This window comes from Stylophora pistillata, chromosome 2 (genome assembly GCF_964205215.1).
Source record: "Stylophora pistillata chromosome 2, jaStyPist1.2, whole genome shotgun sequence".
Classification (NCBI taxonomy): domain Eukaryota; kingdom Metazoa; phylum Cnidaria; class Anthozoa; order Scleractinia; family Pocilloporidae; genus Stylophora; species Stylophora pistillata.
In genome coordinates, this window is record NC_142520.1 from 8751663 (window position 1) to 8774700 (window position 23038).

Sequence of the window (23038 nt, forward strand, 5' to 3'; positions counted from 1 at the left end):
CTCTCCCTGACCACAGTGCTAAAACCTTTTATTCCAGGCTAACTCCCGCCTCATCCCCAGCGGCTCCTTTGTGTCACACAGTGGGAACGGAGGTTCACGTGCCAATTTAATTGGCGCCACATTTGGGAATAAATCTTTGGTGCTGGTCTGAGCACAATTTGGGAGAGCAAAATTGCGTGGCGGATCGCTCACGGGGTGGTCAAGACGCCGGCTTACCTCAAGTCCTGGCGGAAGCTTGCCGTGAGCGATCAATACGTGGGCTGCGGCGAGCGCGAAACAATTGCCCATACATTCTGCTCTTATCATCTGGTGTCCCCTGTGTGGAGTTGGGTGTTACCTCCTTTTTTTTTTTTTCCTCCTTTTTAATGAAACTCACGCTCAACAAGCTGTGAGCCGCCCGGAACCTAGAGACTTTTGAATCCTGGAGGCCCTCAGCTAAGTCTGTAATCTCTAAAATCACTACCCGCATATGCCTCCGCATTAAAGCGGCTTTCCAACTTTCGCCAGGCGCGGCTCTGGGCTCATCGGAACGCTCTCTGCTCCTTTGAGAACCGTCAACTCAAAATTAAAGTGTAAAACGCCCCTTGTTAATACTTTTTCCACTACATAACACCCCAGTGCTGGGTCTCCTGAGCTGGTGTACTGCATAGAGATCACCTTTCTCGCGTGTAAATAGAAAACAGATTTCTTCCGGTGCTGGGACCCCTCCCCTGGGGGTACTGTCCAGTACCCCCTTTACTGGGGTACTGCACAGAGGAGCTAGCCTTCCCGTAAAACAACTTGTAAATAGTAATAACACCCAGCAACTGTCAATAACCTAGCTAATTTTCCCTGTGTTGGGTCTCCTTCACTGGTCTACTGCACAGCGGGCCCTTTACCGTTAATCCACTCAATTGAGTTTTAAATGAGTTTTGTTCTGTATATAACACTAATCATTGTATAAATAAAGTTGATTTTCAAAAAAAAAGGCCTCGAGCCAACAGTGACGCCGCGCCAGAAGGATCCAAAAGGATTCACAGTCCAAACCTCGATAAATAATAGGAAAAATATTGTAGTACTGGAGGACGGACAACTTCGAGCTAAGAAAGACATATACTCAAATAAAACGTCTAAGAAAGTTTATATATATATATATATATACGATGTATTGGGAATGAGTGCTTGGGACATTTCCACGGCATCACCCCCAACAGGAGGAAAATGCTTGATCACTCCGCCAAGCGGTATCTCACTAAAGACTAACTTCGATCTGAGCTGTAGCAATTGGAAAAGTAAAAGCACCCCTCTGTCCTACGAGTTTCAATACAGGCTACAGAACGGTCTGTCTAGCGTGTTATATCGTGGCGCTAACAACACCATAAGTGCCTCTCGGATACCGCCTGGGAATAAGGCAGATAACTTTACTGTGAAGTTCAACGTTACGGTGACCGACAGTTTTGGAATTTCTGCTTCCCCATTCCCTTTGACGGTCCAGGTAGGTCGATAATTATTGTTTTAATTTCTAGCATGAGGTGAAGTGGTAACACCTTTTAAGGTGTTACCAAAAAGAATTAAATTTCTTTTTGGTCTCTATTAGTTTAGATTAAGAGGCTCTCTTTAAAGAGAGTAAGGATTTAAAGAAACCGCAGTGCTGCGTTGGTGGGGGTGTGTAACAAAAGCTTTTCCAAAAGCTTTTTACGGTGGTCATTATCAACTTAGTTACATTACCAACTTAGTCAATAAAACCAAATTATGTCATCAAATTTTCTTTAGGCATGTAACCAAGTCGATACTTTCTTTTGATTCTTTTCAGATCAAACCATTTCTCAATATCACAAACCTTCTTATGGCAAATGACAGTTCATTCAATGAATTAATCCAAGGCGGAGACCTGAGAGAAGCCGCGTTATTTGCGAACTCTGTCTTACAATCAGTTTTAAAAGAAAACTCAACGGATTTGCAGAAGAGATACACGGTACTTTAAAAGCCTAATGTATACTTAAAGGAGCACTCTTATGAAACTGCCCTACAATTCAAAACCTGAAAAATTCAGTTATGTTATTATATGAGTTTTTAGCGGTTAATAAAGTCTTTTCAATAATAATTTTAGTTGAAAGTCAATTATAGGGTGAGAAATTACGATTTGAAAAGCGTCCCGCCATTAATTTTCAAACTCACGGCCAACTTATCTTTGGTCAGCTGTCACTCCCATTGTGACGTAGATGACTCACAAGACTGTTGGCGTCATTTTATTAATATAGGGAAACCTCGTGAAATTTAGTCAAATTGTCTTAGTCTTAGTGTTACAAAAGCAATATATGCGATCAAAATACTGTTTTGAATATGGAAGACCACTCTCTTGCGCGTCAAATGAGTGATCTACGTCACGCTCAAAACTCGCCCCAGTTTTCTTGAGTCTGTCAATTGATTACGTAAACTTATAGCAAGTCAAAAGAAAATCGCGAATTTGAGGATCTTCCCGTGTGACAAATAGGAAAACAAATTCAGAGACGATTAACTAGTGAACATTTCAAGTTTTTATGTAAAAGTATTTGGATTTCTCGGGTTTTCAAATTACAGGAAGGTTTCATAAGAGTGCTCCTTTAAATAATGAAGCAAAAGAGAATTCGTGATGATCTTAAAGCCTAAGAAACAAAGATTCTCCCTGGAGAAAAACAGAATAAGAATGTATTGGAAATCAAAAAACAAAAAATCAACTCTCGAATAACAAACAAGTCTATTACATTAAGTGTATAGCATATTTCTTTTAGTAAATCAGAGGCTTACAAGTTCAATATCTGAGATCTTTGACGCTCAAGAATCATGGCTTATATGATTTATGTCTTCTCTCTATTGTTTTTTGCGTCTGAAACTTCAAATAGGGCTTCAAATAGGCCGAATCATAGTCATTTTAAGAGTAGACTTAAAATCTATATGAATATTTATTAAATATTTATTGAATCTGTAGCCATTGAATTTTAGCTTTTGTATGTTTTTAGTCTGGGAAATTGTATTTATACAGGGCTAACCTCACGATTTTCCCTTTTCAGGATGTATTTTTTATATTTGCGTTGTAACGTCCTGAATAAATGTTATATTATGTTATGTTATGTTATGGTCAGAATGGAGAACGGTCTACAGCCTTAAACTCAATTTGCAACGAGTATGTTTAACGTCTTGAAAATGAAGTTTGAAAAATGTTTCATTAGCGTAAATCACCCACACACATCCCTTACTTTCAGCTTGGACCTATATTTAAACTTGCGATGTGTTAGGACCAATCACATACTTGCGAATGTATCATTTTTATGGTTGTTAGTGGCAATATTATCGGGAAGCCTGAGTCTAATGATACCTTTAGAACGATTTCCTCTGCCAAGAGCCTCATGTGTGGGAGACAGTCTATCTGCTTGACTCTTTCCTGCCTAAAATCGACCTTTAGCTCTTCATGTTTATCACTTTCAAGGTAATGCACAACATCCTTGTAAAAATTTCTTCTTTGGAACGAAAAAGTGTCGCGGACCTGCTTCAAAGCTCCTCAGTTATTGGTTCTGCTCTTCAGGTTTTGGATAAAGTCAACCACGAGTCACTGGTAAGTTACATTGTATTTCTCTGAATGCGACACAAATGAGAAAATGACAAATGCAATATACTAATGTTTGAATAGCTTTGGTCGTTATGTCGACTTATCATACCGTGACAAATTTAAGCCAAACGGGCTCAAAACCCAACAGCAGCAACAACAACAAAGATTAAACAAGATGAAAACCAGTACACGAAAAAGACAACTCATGCTTAGTGGTTTATGGTTTTGAACTTACTTTTATTAGCTCATCGCAGAATATCTCTTCATAGTTTAATGAAAACAAAACTGAAAAATAACCAATTTCAGCTGCTCAAATTAATTTGCATTCCACAGAATATCTCCTTTCTGGCGAATATCTCCTTATCTGCGGTCCGTTCAATGACGTCCCTTCTGTGGTCTCTTGCCCAGAAAAGAGACATAGCAGACATACAGCTGACAACTCAGTCAGCAGAAAACTTGGCTTTACGTTTAAACAGCGTGTTGAAGGCGGCAGCAGTGATGGCTTCAGAGGATTCAGAATCAGGTTTTCAAGAACAGGTATTGTGATGTACATTTAGGTGGTGTCGAGAGGTCTACGAAAAACACTCTTTTTTAACGTACCCTTGTATGCGAGCAAATCCCTCTTTTCTCTCTTTCCACCTAACGGTCATTACTTTTTAAATCGTAGGTGAGTGGCCTACTGCAGATTGCTCTTAACTTCACCGTCACTTCCATCTTCATCCAGATTTCGGACCTTTTTGTTTCGAACTTTTGACGACTCATAATTTGCTTATATTCTATGTTTATTTATGTCATTTCTACAGGGTAAGATGTTGGTGAAGATTGCGATGAAGGTCCTCGATAAAGTTTCAGACTCAGTGTTGGCCTTAACTGTCCCTGATGAAAAAGCGATATCAATCACAGCTGGGCAATTGTCCATGACACTTGGAAGATATAGCCCCCAGAGACTTTCAGGACTGGAAATAAAAGCAGGAAAAGGGCGGTTTATGTTACCGTCTGAAAGCAAATTCATAGTCTCCGGTGTGAGTAAAAAAAGTTTTGTAGATACTCAGGTAAGTATTCAGGACCTAAAGGCAAATTCAATTTAATCGTGACAAAATCGGGAAAGTATGTGTCAGCAAATACCGACGCCAGACAAGTTAAATTAGTAAAGTAGCACACCAGGTACATTGAAGACTGCTTATAACCAGAAGCAATTCTACTACTTATTTTGCTTTTGACTTGTTCAACCCTAATACCTGGTAGAGTAAAAGGAACGGAATCGAATCGAATGGAGCTTGATTTTCCTAACATCGCCTTAAATAGATGTTGAAACTGAGTTGAAAAAAAGCATCAAGTCTGTCAAAAGCCTTAGTAATCGCTTTTCACTCTGGCCCGAAAGTTCTTGCTTTCAAATATTCCAAAAAAGTGACCACGCGAAGAAAATTGTATATTTATTTCATTTTTTTCCAAATATATACATATGAGTAGACAGTGCTGTTTCGGCCTTCTAGGCCTCATCAGTGCATTGGCTTAAGTTCAATAGCACGACGAAAGACCTTGTAAAAACAGACAAACAAGCAAACAAACAAAGCTAAAATGTTGCTCTTCTTCTAGATGCTTTTATTCTCTTTCAACCCTTACACTTGGGACGGCACAAAGGAGCGAGTTGGATCTGATGTTGTAACCCTTAGTTTGAAAAACAACTACAGCGAGCCTATTAAAGTATCAAATCTTCCACGGAACATTGTCATCGTTACGCCTTTGAAACTTCAAAAAAACTCTCTAGAGAAGTCATGGTATTTTTACGAAAAATGATGACGTACGTTTCCACGAGATAAACGTCAAATATGAAAACACCACGTTGATTCTCAAGATGAAACCCGAAGACCCAACCGTACATTTGTTTGTCTATATGCGTTTTGGTCAGCGGCCAACATCTCAAGACCACGACCTCAATGCCACAATCTATCAAGACAAAAAGGGTGTTTGGATGCTAAGTACGCACGGCAAAAGTCAAGGACAAACAAACTGCTCTTTCTCTCCATATGCACAGATACAAGTTCTTGCTGAGCATCCTGGGAAATACTTTATTGACGTAAAAATTGCAAAGGCCACAATGAACTTATCTTACAAAAGACAGAGAAGATCTTGTTTTGGAGAAAGGCGAGGGAAGCGCCACTGCGTGAAAGTCAAAGATCCACCACCCACCCCAACCCAGAGTAAAAATGTCCCTGTAATACCAGTTTATGATTCCAACACAGATCAGAACTATACCCTAAAGGTGGCCTTAGGTAGTTGTGTCTACTGGTCAGAAAAAATTGACAAGTGGATATCATCTGGCTGTCGGGTAAGTGTAAAGTTAAATATGAATCTTAGGAAATCGTCTTTGCTCTATTTTTGCACTGCTTTCAACATATTTCAGATAATTCACTCCTCCCTGAGTCCTGGTTTTGTAATAATCTTCATTCACAAGGCTTATTATCATATTCAGGCCAAACTTTGATTCGATAACATTTTTCGTGGGCTCTGCTATCGTAAATAGTCGAATCAATTTGTTAGCCAGAAAAAGCGAAAGCAGTGCCTCAAAAAGAGACGATACAGATTAAATCCATCTGCGCCGATACAAGTTGTAGCGGCAGCCAAAATGATGATTTTTACTACATACATCTCCCTTGTATTTTATAATTCCAGGTTTTAGCAGCTTCAGATGGATTTATAAATTGTAGCTGCAACCATTTGACATCATTTGGAGGAAGTCTTTTAGTTCAACCGAATCCTATTGACTTTGACAAGGTTCTAGTCGAGTTCCAGAAGTTACCGGAGACTGGAAATATTGCAGTAATTGTGGCTATGGCGGTGGTTCTGTTGTGTTATGCGTCGGCACTTGTTATCGTAAGGAAATTCGACAAGGAAGACGCGAAAAATGTAAGTGTAGGACCGGATTTTGGTTGTGCCCACTATTTTCACGGGGTTTGCTCTTCAGCACACTGCGTTTACTCCCAAGATCTGACTGTTAACTCATACCTCCAGCTGCTACACATTTTCTAGTAAATAGGTCATGAAAATTCGGTAACAGATGAAGATAACAATTTCTACTTGATAAGTTTGAATATTCTTATTCCCTATTTACTGGGTAATGTTTGGATATAAAAGGGAGAAATTACATATAGATCACCGTTGGGAGTTAAAGGGTTATGAAAACCAAGGCTTTTAATTTAATTGGGTTTTTTTTGTTTTTTGTTTTTACATTATCTCCTCTAAAGGCTTGTTGAGATGAATTTGTTGATTGTAGATTAAAAGTCAATTAGATAAACCGTCTCCAGGGTTTACCATGTTTTTTTGGAATGAAGCAGAAAAATCTAATTAAAAAAACGAGTTAGGTAGTCATGTAAATAAATTATGCTTTGTCATGTCTTTATTCTTTTTATTTTTTAGAAGGAATCCCCGATCCACCTTCCATCTTCTCCCAACTGTACATATGAATACGAAATAGTGATTACTACTGGTGCGTGGAAAAATTCGGGAACGACTGCTCATGTTGCTTTAGAGATTTACGGTTCTGAAGAAAAGAGTGGCATTCTGCATTTCACCCAAGAAGAGCCTGGTGCAGTTAATATGTTATTTTCTCGAGGTAATTCAGATGTTTTTGTACTTTATGTTAATAAATCACTTGGTTCGATTCGAGGACTACAGATTGGTCATGATAATTTTGGAAATAATCCTTCGTGGTTTCTTGAGGAAATTCTGATTCGGGACGTACAAACTAACCAGTCGTGGAAATTTATGGCGAATCTGTGGTTTGCTCTTGAGCGGAAAGATGGGCGCATCGAGCGAACAATCTGCCAAAATCATCTGGATTTTGGCAGTGAAGTTGCGAGGCGTTGGCGAAGAGGCCTCGTGGAGTGGCATATTTGGATTTCAGTTGCAGCGAAGCTACGGAGAAGTCACTTCACAAGAGTGCAGCGGCTTTGTTGCTGCCTGTCAGTGCTTTTGACATCCATGTTTGCTAGCGCGATGTTCTATAAGTTAGAAGGGAATTACGAACAGCCTATCCAAGTTGGACCGTTAAAAATGTCGTGGAGACAAGTTGTGACTGGCTTTGAAAGCGCACTTGTTGTGGCACCCATAAACATTATCATAGCGTTATTTTTTCAGAAAGGAGCTGAAAAGTATGCAACAAATAACGGCTATTGTCATAAAGGCACCCTTATCACTAGTATCGCTTGGTTTTTGTTGCTCTGTTCTTGTACTGTTTCGGCTGCGTTTTCAATCTTCTACAGTCTAATTTGGGAAAAGAGTGTCAGCGAGCAGTGGCTGTCTTCTATGCTGATCTCATTCGCCCAGGACATAACAATCAAGGAACCAGTAAAGGTGTTCTTTACAGCTCTAACTATTGCAGTCATTTTAAGGATAAAGGCAAAGAGATCAAAAGTACATGCCTCTGAAAGCCCTCAGCAAGCTAAGACTAAGTACTCTAAACAAAAGTTTTGGGAACTACAATTATCAGATGTGGAAAAGATGAGGAGACAACAAGCTAAGAAACAGAACCTGACACGTTACTTCACAGAGTTGGTTGCATACTTGGTCTTTGTTTTCTTGCTAATGGTAGTGTGCTATGGAAATAGAAATGATCATAGGTACTTGATGACGAAATCAATCAGAGATGGACTACCAAGGTTCAGCAGGGTGAGTAGACGCTATTTGATTTTGATTAATATATTGCTGAAATTTCCGCGTTTGATTTATCTTACAGCTTTTATTCCTATGTGGGGTTCAAATATGATTATACAAGGGGAAATATTACTTTGACGGCCTGCTGAAGAACTGGAAAATAAAATTGTTTATAGACAATTCAGACATTGGCGAAGGCACTTTCTGCTATGGTGACTGACGTTTTGATCAAGACTTAGACTCAAGACTAAGGAGAGATTCCAAGAAGAGTGGTATAATGCCTTAAAGAGATTGACATTCTATCAACCTTTGAACACCCAAGATCCTTTAGTTAATTCTCCCCTCTTGCTGCTACACATTTCCTTGTTAATCAGTTAGAAGAATTTGGTGTTAGATCAAGGCTTCAAGTTCTAAATGATAACTTTGAGCATTCTCATTACCCGTTTACTGAATAATGTATGGATATCTTGGGGAGAAGTTCTATGTTAATCACCTCTGGGAGTTACAGGGTTAAAGGAGGAGATTCGGAAAGTGGCTGCTAACTCACACAAACGTCATTGAAATAAATAAACAAAAATTAATTTTTGAGGGAATGGGGTGTAATGGGAAATAGAAATAGTTTTGGGAATTAGCAATAATAGTCTATAAATGGGCTTAAACATACTTCCTCTTTTGTGTGGATCGAACTTCTCATCTATTCATACAGCTAAACGAATAAACCAAACGAGATATATCTAGTAAATGGCTTGAACCCGGGGGTAACATGTGAAGGTGTAGTCTGATCGTCCGGGTTAGTGTAATCCTGAGAAGGACTGTTGTCGGTGGTAGTGACTGACGTTTCGACAACCTGTGCTGAAGTCATCATCAGAGTCATGATGACGACTCTGATGATGACTAACCTACAGCACTGACTATTTTCAACGACTGACTCTGGAAAGCTGGTTTACTAACTTAGAACAGACTCCCCTAAACAGATGTCAACAACTACCCGCCCCATACAAACGACTCATTCACGACATAAACATCACAAACGACCGAAAAAGAACGACCTAACTTTTCCGACAGATCGAAACAGACCAATCACGACCGAATTACGTCACTTGAGTCTTACAGCCAATAACATCACGGCAAAACCAATCGATCATTTCACACGAACTGGAATAAGAACATTCTACTGACAACAATCACTCACTTGACTCTGATGATGACTTCCGCACAGGTTGTCGAAACGTCAGTCACTACCACCGACAACAGTCCTTCTCAGGACTAAACTCACCCGGACGATCAGACTACACCTTCACACGAAATATATCTAGTTCGACGATCTTGTATTAATTCAGGTGAAAAACAACACTATGTACTGGAACTGGTTACAGAAAGTTTACATCCCAGGAGTGTTTTCCGGCAGATGGTACAACGGTCAAGAGGAGAAGAAAACAATGTATATTGGTAATAAACACTCTCTTCTTGTCGGCATGGCTCGAATAAGGCAACTCAGAGTGAAATCGAGTAAGCGTTTCCTTGTTTGTTTGTTGAATTATTTATCTATGTATTAATTGTGTTGCATTTTAATGACAAGGCTATTTACACATACACACTCAATTTGACACTTTATAGTCACACACGTATAACCGGCTCTGATAGTGAAATAACAGTGTCATATATCTCGGTTTCTGACCTTTCTAACTGTTGGGGATTAGCGGAAAGCTGCGTTTCTTATTCGACGTAAAAGTTAGAATCGATAAACGGCATTCCTCTCCCCTTTAGGTAAATTCTAAGGGTTCTGCAACTATCTTCCCTTTGTCATAACAGAGATGTTCATGTCTTTTTAAAACTACGATTGAAATGATGCAAACCGCTGAGTACAATGTATACCAAAACAAGCTTCTTTGGTAACAATCCTTTGTTTTTCAAAATGCAGCACAATGTAAAGTCCCGAACTATATCGAAGAATGTTTCGAGGGATACTCGATAGGGAACGAAGACAAGATCGCGTACAATAAGCCAGGATGGAGGCCTGTTGAGAATGTTACGAGGAATGATGAGTTGCTACGTCTTTGCCCGAGGCCATGGCGATATCAACATGCTGATGACACCGACACTATACCTAGGTGGGGACAGTTCTCCTGTTATCATGGAGGAGGATTTGTAGCAGACCTCGGATATCAGAATCATACAGGATTCAGCATAGTAACAGATTTACAAAAAAACAATTGGCTTGAAAGAAAAACTCGAGTGGTCATCGCAGAGTTTTCTACGATGAATCCATCAGTAAATGTTTTAGGTGTTGCCACATACCTCTACGAGGTTGAAACATCTGGGCTGAAAACAGCTTCCATGCAAACTCACAGTCTGTCAATTGATTCTACTGACACTTCCTCTTATCAGTTTTATTCGATTTGCACGTTTCTCTTTATTGTATCTGTTCTTTTGTATTTTGGGAGAGAAACCTTGAGGCTTTATAATCATCGTTCTCGATATTTTAAGTCCATGTGGAATTGGATCGAAATATTCCAAATTTTTTTCTCTCTGTTTGCCGTGGTAACTTATATGATACGACAGAGTAAAGTTATTTCAATCATGGGCAAAGTGCATAAAAACATTTACGCAAATCCAAGTTTTCAAGAAGCTATCACTTGCCAAGAAGTAGAAAACACCGTCCTTGGTATTCTGATTTTCATCGTCACTACCAAACTCTTGCGAATGATTCGCTTCAACAACCATGTTGCTCTATTCTCCAAAACATTGAAGATATCTGCACGATCTTTGACCTCGTTTAGTTTTCTTTTTTCAATTTTCTTTGTTGCATTTTTGCATTTCGGTGTCTTGATGTTTAGTTGTGTATCTGAGCGCTACTCTTCGGTGCTAAAAGGAGCTTATTTCCAGCTTGAGCTAACTCTTGGTCGAGTGAAAGCTAGACCAATCAATGAACTAGCAGAGGCCAACACCATATACGCCAGAGTATTCGCGTATTTAATTCTTTTAACTCTTACTATCCTTTGCATGAACTTTTTTATCGTTATAATGAACGATGCCCTTTCGGATGCTAAGAATAATGTGAACGGGGATGAGCTGTATGAACTTATTGATGAGCACCGTTGCTCGGCCTCAAAAGAAAGAAAAAAGTTTTTCGATGCGATCAGTAACACACTGAGTCAGTTGAGAACCTTCCAAAAATCAGAAGACGCAAAAGATAAGCATTCAGGAAACGTTGGCCTTGACTCCAAGAATATTTTGAATCTGAACTTTAATTTAAAAAGTCAGGCTACCGTAGCTTTGAGGGAGAAAAAATCTAGAGGAACAATAAGTAAACAGCAGTGCAGCACGAGGAAACAATCATTTTTTGACAAGATAATCAACATGTTAAAATTTCTCAAAGGTGAAAGCAATGAAGAATGCAGCAAACGTTCAGAAGAAAAGAAAGTGAGATTTAAAGAGGATGTCGTAGAGTCTTCTCTCCGTAAATTAGGCCGGAGAAAGCATGACCTGTTAGAACGACTGGAGAGAATTGTTTCAGAGTTGTCAGAAGAAGACGAAGATTTTAATTTGTTATTAAAAACAGCAAAGGCTCGAAACCTCAAGGTTTAGAGACAATAATAAGAAAATGTGAAAAAGAGTAAAGAACTACATCAAAAACTAAGATGAAAAACGGATACTTGAGCACAAGACATCTTGCAGAGACGCAATTAGTTCCTCAGCGTGTCGCAGGATTCTAGCGAAAAAAGGAAAAAAAAAATCACGGAACTTTGTTTTAGAGTTTTCTGAGCTGATTCCAGTGGAAGAACTTGTATACGACTTTTCATTTGAGCCAAGTGCTTGTATATTAACATGGCCCGTATTTAAGATTTGTAGGCCCGTATTCAAGATTTGAAGGATGATATATGTGTCTTAGAGTTTCGTGATACTTGCTGTAAATATATTTAATCACTTTTATTCTTAGTAACTAGGGATTTCTCTTTCTCGTATTCAACATTTTTATTCGTTTTATGTATTGTATTGTAATGATGAAATTGATTAGGTGTGTTCATTGAATTGGACTTACTTATTTATTTCTTTAGCGCTTTTGTTCGGAGAAACTAGCACCACCCATGTTTCGCTGAAATTCGAACGGAAATAAAGTTATGTATGCAAAATTGACATCATGTTGCTGGTCTCTAACGTGTTGACCCGCTCTCCCCTTATGCTTGTCCAAGTTTCTACGACACAGACACCAGGAGGATGCTTAGAATAATAAACGAGATGTGGTTCGGCGCATGTTAAAAAGTTATTTTAATTTGGAGACGACACAATTATGCAGTTTTCAATTCATAATCGTTTTGTCGTGACAGTCCTCTTACAAAGCTTTTAACAGAAATTTTCTGGTCTCCCTTTATACTTTGCTGGTAACGACTCAGCCCCTCACGGTTCGCCCTGAAAACCATGGGATCCCCCTTAATATGCCACTCCCCTCCTAGACCATTAACAATGACTGACTCCAACAAGGAACATTTCACGCGTCCTTGGAGAATTATACTAATAACGAAATCATGTTGTGGGCCGCCGCCCTGGCGAAACCTATAGTCCCTGGTGAGCAATATGGTGTTTCCTGGGGAAGTGACACCTTTTTAGTCACTTATTCCATGGTTGGCTTCAGCGAGCGCGTTCTTGGTTGTCAGAACCACATTTGTTCGGCAGGTTTTCGGGTTGAGCCGCATAGACGTATCTGAAACTGCCTCTTGAAAATGTTGTGTCCGGAGAGGAAGTTTAAGTCAAAATTCTTCGTTGGAGAAGCATCGGAGCAAGAAGCATGTAGCCATATTCTGACATGAGCAATGAAAGCGTAAGGACTTTTTTCTAATATATCTATTAAATAACTATACTATACCGTAATATTAACGCATAATTAGTTGGCAGTAAGTACATTTACAATGTTACGAGTTTCAACGAGGAATTTTCACAGTAGATGCTTTCAGCGACAGATCAACTCGTGACAGGTTTATCTTTGCGTTTTCTTTTCAATTCGGCTCCTGCTTCTTTGAATTTTTAAAATGTAAATCTTTTTCTTTCAAAACGACACCCGTATCCTGTAGAAATTAACGAATTACACCCCAAAGACAGAATAAAAAAAAAAAAAAATGGCATAGTACTTATGTTTTCCATCGATCCCATTACAGCAGTATGACATCAGTCGTCAGTTTTAATTGTCCTATTTCCTAATGAATTCGCTATGTAAAATGGATTGTTTCCGAATGGAAAAACCTTGCAATTTATATATATGATACATTATATCACCTGAACTGCTCTTCATCGTTTAATTGACCATAAATTTAATATTGAGGCTAAATAGCTCAGGTGCATTAACAAATTACAGTTTTCAGTACCAATCAATTAAATTCTTCGGAGATCTTGTATAATTAGTGAAAAACAACTAACAAATCAACAATGCTGCCATTTGTAAAGCATAGTTGTATATTTGTCAGAAGAAAATATCCAACTTTGGTCCGATCGAGAGGCGAACATCTTTTAACTCACGAGTAACTGTCTAACTTATAGCCAAGCTTGCGGCGCGTGCAGCGAAGACCTATTCTTAAAACAAAAACATAGAAAAAATGGTGGTAGGACATCAAGACGAAAAATAAAACTGTTCAAACAGTATAGTGCTGAGGAAATTTTGCGATGTTTTGCTATGTTTTTTGGTCTGTCTTAGGGTTTGGAATTTTATTATTGACTCACTCCTCCACACACCCTCCCTCCCCTCCCTTCATGGTTATCCTAGTTCCCATACCGACGAAGTTAATGGCATACGCTGTAAACGTTAACAATTACAACGCGCAACTTCATTTCTTTGATGAATGGATGGATATATATATTTTTTTCCATTTGACAGATGGAATACTTGCAATCGCTTTCTTTAGGAAAAATACTAATTCGCAATAGACATCTACATCTAAGCATGATTCCCACACTAGTAAGTAAAGTCTGTTTACGAGCCTAGTGGCCCATTAGGCCGGTGCTTAACTCCGGTTTCTGTAGCATGAAGCGACTAGGAGTATTTCTACTCCCCCCTGGATGGGATGCTAGTCCATCGCAGGGCTACCCCCAGCATTAAATTGCCGGTACTCATTTATACACCTGGGTGAAGAGAGGCACTGTCAGAGTAAAGTCTCTTGCCTAGGAACACAACACAATGTCCCGGCCGGGGCACGAACCCGGACCACTCGATCCGGAGTCAAGCGCACTAACCATGAGGCCCCCGTGCCTTCACACATTTTTACACTAGCACTCCACAACATGTTACCAACTAACAGCCTGTACCGTGAAACCGCCATTTTGCATAACCTCTGCGACCACGCACTATTGGCCCCTCCTCTCCCCTCCCCCCCCTTAACCTACCGTTATTGGTGAGTGCTGTAATAATTGCATTGTTTCGTTCCCTTGAACGTTGTAAATCGTGTTAGAGACCTCTTAGTATACCCTTTTTAGAGACAGAATTGTACGCCAGCGTATTTGTTCGACTCTTTCTGATTTCATTTTTGTTTTTAGAAATCTGACCACCGATAGGCCACACGGTAGACCACATAGTAGGCTATGGCCTACACGAGGGCCTACCCCACGCTTTGTCCACACCCTAATAAAAGTAAGTATATGAGTAAAACAGAGGAGGATATATGTTTCAACTTGTTTCTGAATGTAGTTTTTAGTTTTGTTGAGACTCAAAATGATTTGGAAACAGTTAACCACAATGACAAAATTACGCGTTTATGAAATAGGAATGCACCATATAATTCATGATTGTTCTGTCATAAATAACGCTCGTTGCAACACCTTTTCAGAAATAACGTGTAGGGTATTAGAAAATAATGGCCTAGTTACTCGGGCTTCCGTAGGGACGCCCGAGTCTGAAATTTCAAGCCGTTTTAATCGCCAAACGGGGTCATGGTCCCAGGCGTTCCTTGCGTAAATTAGAGACCTTGATTAAGGAACCACACTGGGAAAACAGGCTTTTTAATGTGGATTTGAAGTTACTGTATAGCTTTTATTTATCAACAAAATACAAAAGTAAAGCAATTGTTTTCTCTTCTAACATATGAAGAAAGTCATTCACCTGCAATGAAACAGACAGAACACATTCGTGGTGCGAATAATCTAGGAGAGGAAATTAATATCATTCAAAATAAACAAGAATGTCAGACTTTGGAAAATGATATACAATTTATTTGCTGTTCATGTAAAATTACTGAGCTTGAAAGGAAATGCATCATGAGAAAACACAGGCAAAAACACATGTCATTCAAAGGTTATAAAAGGAAAATTCCCCTGTCAGGCTGTAGTGAACAATAGGTATGTGGATGAAATACCCACAGAACTATCCTCACTAGAAAAACTACAAGAAATACTAATAGCTCAATGCATAGTATTTGAGAAGATTGTGGCCATGCCTAAAGGACAACAGAGAAAAATTAAAGGTGCAATATGCAATGTACCTGTAGAATGTGATCAGACATGTAATCAACTCAATCGTCCAGACAGATCTGGTATGATAATCATAAAGCTAAAAGAAAGTTACAATTTAGAGGACATGTTTATTTTCAAGCAGTACGACCAGAGTTAATACAGCAAGGTCTTCACTGGCTCAAAGTACACATAATCCATTGTACAAAGATATAGTAATTGTAATTAACAATATTGATAGCAACATCACAGCTTTACAAAATGATGCAGATGATAATGATACAAATCAACAAGCTACATGTACATCAAACAATGTAACAACAGATAGTGATCCTGCTTTGGAGTATGATGCAAGAGAAAATGATCAATTAAATAGTAACGAAGAAGAAAATGACGACCCCTTAGAGCCCCAGTATGCGACACATGCTTAGAGTCAATTATACCAAACTATCTAGTTATTACAGATAGTGGGAAGTCAGCAGGAAATGAAGTCTACAGTATAGCATCAGGAGAAAACAAACATCCTGTCTTATTTATGGTTGACAAACAATGTGAAGAACTAGCATTTCCAGTATTGTTTCCCAAAGGCAGGTATGGGTACACAGCAGAACGACAAGTTACAATTTCACCAGTGAAATATTTTAATGTTAGAGTTTTACATTACATTGGAAGGTTTGCCACAAACCCTAAATACCTCTTTATTGCACAATTATTCATAATTGAACAAAAGAAAGTATCAGATAGTATAAATATTGCTCTAAAGAAGGTTGATGGGCAATCTGTCACTGCTTCTCAATTAAGAGCCAATCCTCAGAGATTAGTGAACCTTACTGTCCAAGATCAAGTATATTTATTTCTGAGGCAAATACCAGGAACACCACCATACTGGAAAAAATTCATGTATGAAGTAGTTGCAATGGTTAAACAACTTGGCATTCCAACATGGTTTATGACATAGTCTTAAGCTGATTTAAGATGGCCTGAGCTTTTTCAAGAATTAGCAAGAATACAAGTCAATGATCCAACTGATGAACGAATTGATTCTCTGTCTTACAGTGAGAAGTGTCAAATGCTCAATCTTAATCCTGTTGTAGTTGCTAAACACTTCCAGTACAGAGTTGAAACATTATTCACTGAAGTGTTGCTCACTAATGCTAAACCGATTGGTAAAATAGTGTACTATGTTCTTCGTATTGAATTTCAGATGTGAGGGAGTCCCCATTTACATGCCCATATATGGTGTGACGACTGCTCCAAGCTAACCCATGACAATAAATAAGCATAATTATATATAGACTACATAGATAAACATGTAGAGGCTTACTTACCAAGTAGGGAGGAAGATGCTGAACTGCATGACTTAATAGTAATAATGTACCAGAAACACAGCCATTCTAAACCCTGTAGGAAATACAAGAACATTTAATGCAGAATTAACTTTGGTCAATTTTTTACAAATTCTACTCTGGTTGCAGAACCACTATGCAATGATTTGGATGAAACTAATAAAACTAACATTTTGGAGAAACGAAAAGAAGTCCTTTCCTTGGTAAAACAGAAAATACATGAGGCACTAAATCCAAGTAAATCTAGCCATGATTCTTCACTAACTCAGCATGATATTTTCAACTCTGTTGGTATTACAGAAGAACAGTATTACTCAGCACTAGCTGTTTCACCAGGATCCAATTATGAGTTATCATTTACAAAGACCTGTATGCCTGAGCTCTGGCTAAGGAAAATTTTCCCTCCAACATTATTTGTTGAGACTGACTTAACAGACAAAACAAGAACTTAATGACCTGGATGATGACAGTACAGAGATATTCAAATCCAACATCATTGAGTGCTACTGTTTTAGACCAGCCCCTATTCCTGCTGTAGATAACCTTTGTCATACACAATTTGCAGCTTATTACTACAAGGACTATAGAATAGAAAACAGTGAAACTATTGATGCAGAACCAGAAGTGCTTACAGATCACAGTTTTGAAATACATAGTAATAGCAGTTTTAGTGATTCATCATATTTGCCTAAAAAGGATATCATTGATGAATGCTAATGAAACTATGAAATGTTCAAAAGTCAAAGCTATTATCAGATATCATAGACCAAATAAAAGAAAACAACCTGAAGTGTTTTCTTAATTTCCCAAGCACGAGATGACTGTGTGGTGGATGTCCTCCCCTGCGATGGGATGGGATGGGATGGGTGGCTGTAAGATTGGCCCTGAAAAGCCTCATGGATGTGGGAGTGGTCAACTAATGTATGTGTGTGTGTGTGTGTGTGTGTGTGTGTGTGTGTGTGTGTGTGTGTGTGTGTGCGTGTTTGTGTGTATGTATCTACTGATGCTATATTATCATGGTGGGATGAATCTAACCTCCTCAGCAGGGCTCAAAATTAACAGTAACCCGTGGACCATTGGTTAGTAATTTTCAACTTTTGGTTACTAAAAATGTGTCCAACTAACCCGACATAGTAAAATTTTCTAACATATTTAAATGTTATGGAAATAGCCTTTTTACAAATAAATAATAAGTTTTAGGAACGGTTTATGTGTTATTTACTTGCCTTAGCTTGTTTTCTGTCTCAAACGATGTTTTATTGCTGTCTTTGCAATCAAATTGAGCTTTACAGCCATTTTGAGTGCTAAGGCCCTGAAAGTGAATTTGTGTCGAATGTAGGGATCTGGACACAACTTTATCCGATCGGCCATGTTGCAAATATTTGCTTCGAAATTATTGTTCACGAGGTTCTGGCAGTTCGGCATTGAATTATGTAGAGTTCTCTAATCAAGGTAATTGAGAGGGGGTCAAAATAGGTGCTTAATAATATTGTCAATGTTTTTAAGGTAACCATGCAATTTCAGCTGCTCTTTAATTTGTCCTAGTTCTTATGAACAGAATGTTTAATATTTGAGATATTGTAACATGTGAGCTAGCTTGGATACCAAACTTTATGGTTAGTAAAAAAGTTAAAGATGTCTACTAACCCGAAGGGTTAGTGATCCAACAATTAAACTCGAGCCTGCTTGGAAGTGATCACAAATATGTGTCAAAATTCAATGAACTAGGAGTACAAGACAGTGTACAACATAACAGACCAATCTTTGAACCTGACTTAGAAGCAGTAACAGAATTAGCACTAGAATGGCTACAAAACAACCATGGCACTGTCACACATTCATATGACCCTATAAATGATAAAGAAAATGCTGAACTACAACTAGAAATCCAAGATGAATCATCTGCAGATGAGGTATTTAATGAACAAGTACCCTCACAGCTTGCTACAAATTCTCCAACTCCTGAAAATTGTGGTACATCAGCAATATAACAGTATAATCAGCCAACAGAAATATCTGATGACCAATTATGTCAATCAGTTAGAACATTAAGTAACATGCAACACAAAGCTCACAACAGGGTGCTTTCCTGGACTAGAAATAAACTGAAAAAGCTCAACAGTCTGAATTCACAAAATGTTGAACCAATAAATGTATCTGTTTATAACTGGAGGTGGTGGTTCTGGAAAAAGTCATTTGATTAAAACAATATAGCACACTGTTGTAAAAATGTATAAATATGCTTCAATGAATCCTGAGAAACCAACAGTCTTACTAACGGCACCTACTGGAGTAGCAGCAATAAACATTGAACAATCAAATGAGAGAGAATTTACAACCATTTCACTGTTAAGGCAAGATCATGCTTCAGACAGATTCTCTAGTTTAACACTATGTGCTAAAAACAATATAGAAATCAAAGAATAGGACTATTTTCCAGCCATTAATGCAATAAAGTTTCTCCTTGTTAATCATATTACTGACATAAGCCAATCTGTTAGTTTACTTTACAGAAAGCACACTTCTAACATCTTACAGTCACTATGAACTGTAGTTTTATGAAAATTCCATGAATTTCTAGTTAAAAACCCATGAAGATCATTTCATGGCCCATGAATACTGCAAAATGAAAATTCATGGGGTTATTTTAAGCCCTGAATTTTCCACAAATTAGAGGCATTTTTTTCCTGACCCATGAATTTCTTTAAAAGTCTACTTTCATGACCCATTAATTTCCCCTGAAAGTCACCAGAATGAATTCCATAACCCATGAATTTCTTTAAAAGCCTACTTTCATGACCCATTATTATCCCCTAAAAGTCACCAGAACGAATTTCAAGACCCACAAATTTCTTTATAAAAGCCTACTTTCAAGACCCATGAATTTCTTTTAAGTCTTGTTTCATGACCCATTTGTTTCCTGAGAAAGTCGCAGAATTAATTTCGTGCCTCATGAATGGTAATCAAATAATTCCAAGAAATTCTCAATACCTTGAATGTAAAGGTTTTAAGACAAGGAGTAATTTTAGAGGCTTAAAACTTTGTTTTGATAAAAGTATGCTATACAAAATGTACCAAGAGATATACATACATGTATATGTTTATCATGAAATTTATTATTCAGACTAAGTTTTTGTAAATCTTAACATGAAAAGGCATTTTTTCATAAAATAGAAGTCAACTTTGTTAATTGCAAATTGTCAATCATGAATTTGCCTTCTAACTTCTAAGGTCTCCTGGATCCCATAATCATGCATAAAAGTTTTTGTTGTGATGTAAAATGTCTCATGTCTACAGATGTGCCAAAATCATAAAACATAAACATAATCATATTCATAAACATGGGTACGCTTCGGAATGTGCACATCCATTTGCAGGCGAGAATTCCAACGCACCATAGTCGCTTCCTTCTCTTGTACAAATGTTTCTTCGTTATGAGACACACTTGACACTGTTGGCACCACTTCTAGTTCAGTGGAAGCGAAAGACCAAGGAATCGAGATGGTTGTGTTGGAACGTGTTGCTGAACGCCCCTTGCGAAATGGTTTCCTAGCTTTCTAGGATTCCTAGGAATTTCCTAGGAATTTCTTAGGAGTCAGTGGAATTTTCCTAAAAACATTTAAGCTCTCTAGAGGTGTGAACAAACATTACTAGGTTCCTAAGAATTTCCTAGGAAATTCCTAGGAATGATTACAGGTAGAATTTACATAAAAAAATAGATTCTTGATCCTTGGGAAATTCTTAGGAATTTACTAGGAAAAATTATTTTTTAAAATAAAACCTTAATTTTTAAGAATTATACTTGTGAGTTTAGCTTTTGAAAGAAAAGTGCCATTTTAGATGTTTCAAAAAGTCACTACTTGCAATATACCACAATTTTTTTTTATTTTGCATTATAATTTACAACTCATTAATTTTAAAGCAGATATTCTTGAAGTTTATACAATTTCCAATAAAACATTAATTTTTTATCCTTCAATTGCATATCACAATACATTGAAATAAAAATTTACTCTAGTAAAGAATACAAGTAGAAAACTAAATCAAATGCAATTCAAGTGGGATTTTCAATCCATGTGTTTGGTGCTCCAGTCAGATAATAAAAAATGCTATACTGCAAGGACAGCGACTCTGACCACACTGAAATACAAAGTTATATCAGCCTGAGGCATCCCTGAAAAATGGTTTATCACAATGTGTAAGATTCAGCCAACATAATTTTGCACTGTCTCCTGATTTATTCCAATTATATGGTAAATTCTACATACTTTCCATTTAAAGTAAACTTAAGTTCAATATAGATAGTATCAAGTATCAATTTATTTGCCAGATTAGAATATTTTATACAAAAAGCTTAAGAACATATCTTTACTTAAATATTATAACAAGGAAGTCTTATTTGAAGCGATGGGAAATTTCAAATCTGGCATATTGAGACTTAAAAAGTGATATTTTCTTATATCTAACCACAGACAGCATTAAAGTTTGGAAATCTTATTATAACATGGTTTCTGGAATTGCCATTTAGAAGCATAATCTTCTCCAAAATTTCAGTGACACTCTTTGCTTTCAGGTCAGACCTAAAACATTGAGAATAAGAAATATCAATGCGATGCTTCTTTTCAAAAAGTGCTAGAGGAATAAAAGAATAGTTGTAGGTTCAGAAGGAACAGTTGAGGAAGAGAGGATTTTGAAACTAATTTCTTAAGCTTAATTGCCATTTTTATAAAAGAATTGCTTATCAATTCTATAGTTTTTTTCGCACTGGTTTTGAAACTTACAAGCATCATTGAAGCTTGAAGTGCATTGAGACATTGTGAAATGCGCTATATAAGCTTAAGCATTACATTACATTTTCTTACCCGATCCAACGTAACGATGCACAGAGCGCATGTGATTTTCCATTGTCTGTTGTCGTGAGAGAACACGTTTACAAGCCGTACATTCATACTTCTCTTGGCCGTTAAGTTTGACTAATTTGTAAATTTGATGTTCATTCCCATCCATGGTTCATACTAGCAGGCGTTAACACTAACTTTAAAAGTCATTTATCGCTACTTCGATCACCGCTCACAAGATGGCGACCATGGCGCTGAATGGATCACACGATTACTAGTCCCAGTCTTTCATGAGCAAAATCTTCACATGACCGACACATGACCAAGTATAATCCAATAACGTGAAGTTTCCAGGCTTGCCGCTCATTTCAACGTTCTATTCCGCTCTACAACGTCCTTTACTCGAAAGTTTTGTGCGTTGCAGCTGAGTCTTGCTGTGTTCTTCTCTGATCTAAACGTTTTAAAGCGTTCGCAGCGTTATGTGGGTTGTGGTCGAATGGATCGAAGAAGGTCATAGCATAAGCGTCTTAAAAGACAAAGACATAATACGTTATGGAAAAGAAATCGCAACACGAATAGAATAATGTCGTGGAATTGCCGCCATACGAAGTAAAAGAGGGCACTCAGATTTTCAAGGCGAAAGTTATTTTTGTTCATAGTAAGTATTACACTTTTATTTGGTTAATCGTTGTCATATGTATCATTTCTACTTCTATCGATTGATTGCAGAACATGAATAAATATGTAAGAATTTTAAGCTTAGCTTTAAAAGTGGCTTTTCTAAGTTTCATTAGTTTAAACTGAATATAATGGTAATAAATGCTTCTTATTTGTGTCATTTTAAAGGTACTAAAGGTGAAGCTACAAAGCAAGAACTTAGTTTGCTTGTTCCAGGTAATTTTGAGTTAAAGGCTTTTCATAACTTTTGCACGTGTGACAAAGCGAAGCGCCATTTTGCGGGGTGACGACGTTACAGCGGACCAATCCTTTTCCATCCCCCTAGAAAAAAGCATTTCTGCTTTAGAGTACACTTTAAAGCTTTTAATAGCCCATAGTCTTTTTGTATGCCTAGATCATTTGTGAAAATTCACATCACTTTTGGTTTATTTATACGACAAAGATCCAATATAAAACCTTCGCAAATTATATAGGAACAGTCTCAGAAGATATTGAAAGCATGAGAGACACCAGCGTTGCAACTTTAT

The 23038-nt window shown here is 37.8% G+C and overlaps 2 protein-coding genes and 2 long non-coding RNA genes across 4 annotated transcripts in view; 3 read left to right on the plus strand and 1 right to left on the minus strand.

The window, feature by feature from the left end:
- Positions 1 to 1153: 1153 nt before the first annotated feature.
- Positions 1154 to 5362, plus strand: LOC148736998 (sperm receptor for egg jelly-like). Its single transcript, XM_088749227.1, has 6 exons — positions 1154 to 1474; positions 1793 to 1954; positions 3446 to 3571; positions 3899 to 4102; positions 4369 to 4617; positions 5162 to 5362. The coding sequence occupies exons 1-6, from the start codon at positions 1154 to 1156 to the stop codon at positions 5360 to 5362; spliced, it is 1263 nt and encodes a 420-aa protein (XP_088605353.1).
- Positions 5363 to 5420: 58 nt separating this feature from the next.
- Positions 5421 to 12355, plus strand: LOC148736999 (polycystin-1-like protein 2). The gene is made up of 5 exons (XM_088750659.1): positions 5421 to 5894; positions 6239 to 6472; positions 6983 to 8233; positions 9559 to 9727; positions 10140 to 12355. Exons 1-5 carry the CDS (start codon positions 5421 to 5423, stop codon positions 11804 to 11806), a joined length of 3795 nt encoding a protein of 1264 aa, XP_088606785.1. The 3' UTR covers positions 11807 to 12355.
- Positions 12356 to 20863: 8508 nt separating this feature from the next.
- On the minus strand, positions 20864 to 22117 carry LOC148737000 (uncharacterized). Its single transcript, XR_015997242.1, has 2 exons — positions 21858 to 22117; positions 20864 to 21575 (listed from the first exon to the last, which is right to left on the minus strand). It is a non-coding gene; the product is annotated as an uncharacterized LOC148737000 (long non-coding RNA).
- A 254-nt stretch (positions 22118 to 22371) lies between these two features.
- LOC148737001 (uncharacterized) overlaps positions 22372 to 23038 on the plus strand; it is a 1644-nt gene continuing 977 nt past the window's right edge. Inside the window, exons 1-2 of the long non-coding RNA XR_015997244.1 lie at positions 22372 to 22491; positions 22680 to 23038. The exon at positions 22680 to 23038 is cut by the window's right edge and continues 977 nt beyond it. This is a non-coding gene — a long non-coding RNA (uncharacterized LOC148737001). The remainder of the gene's footprint in view (positions 22492 to 22679) is intronic.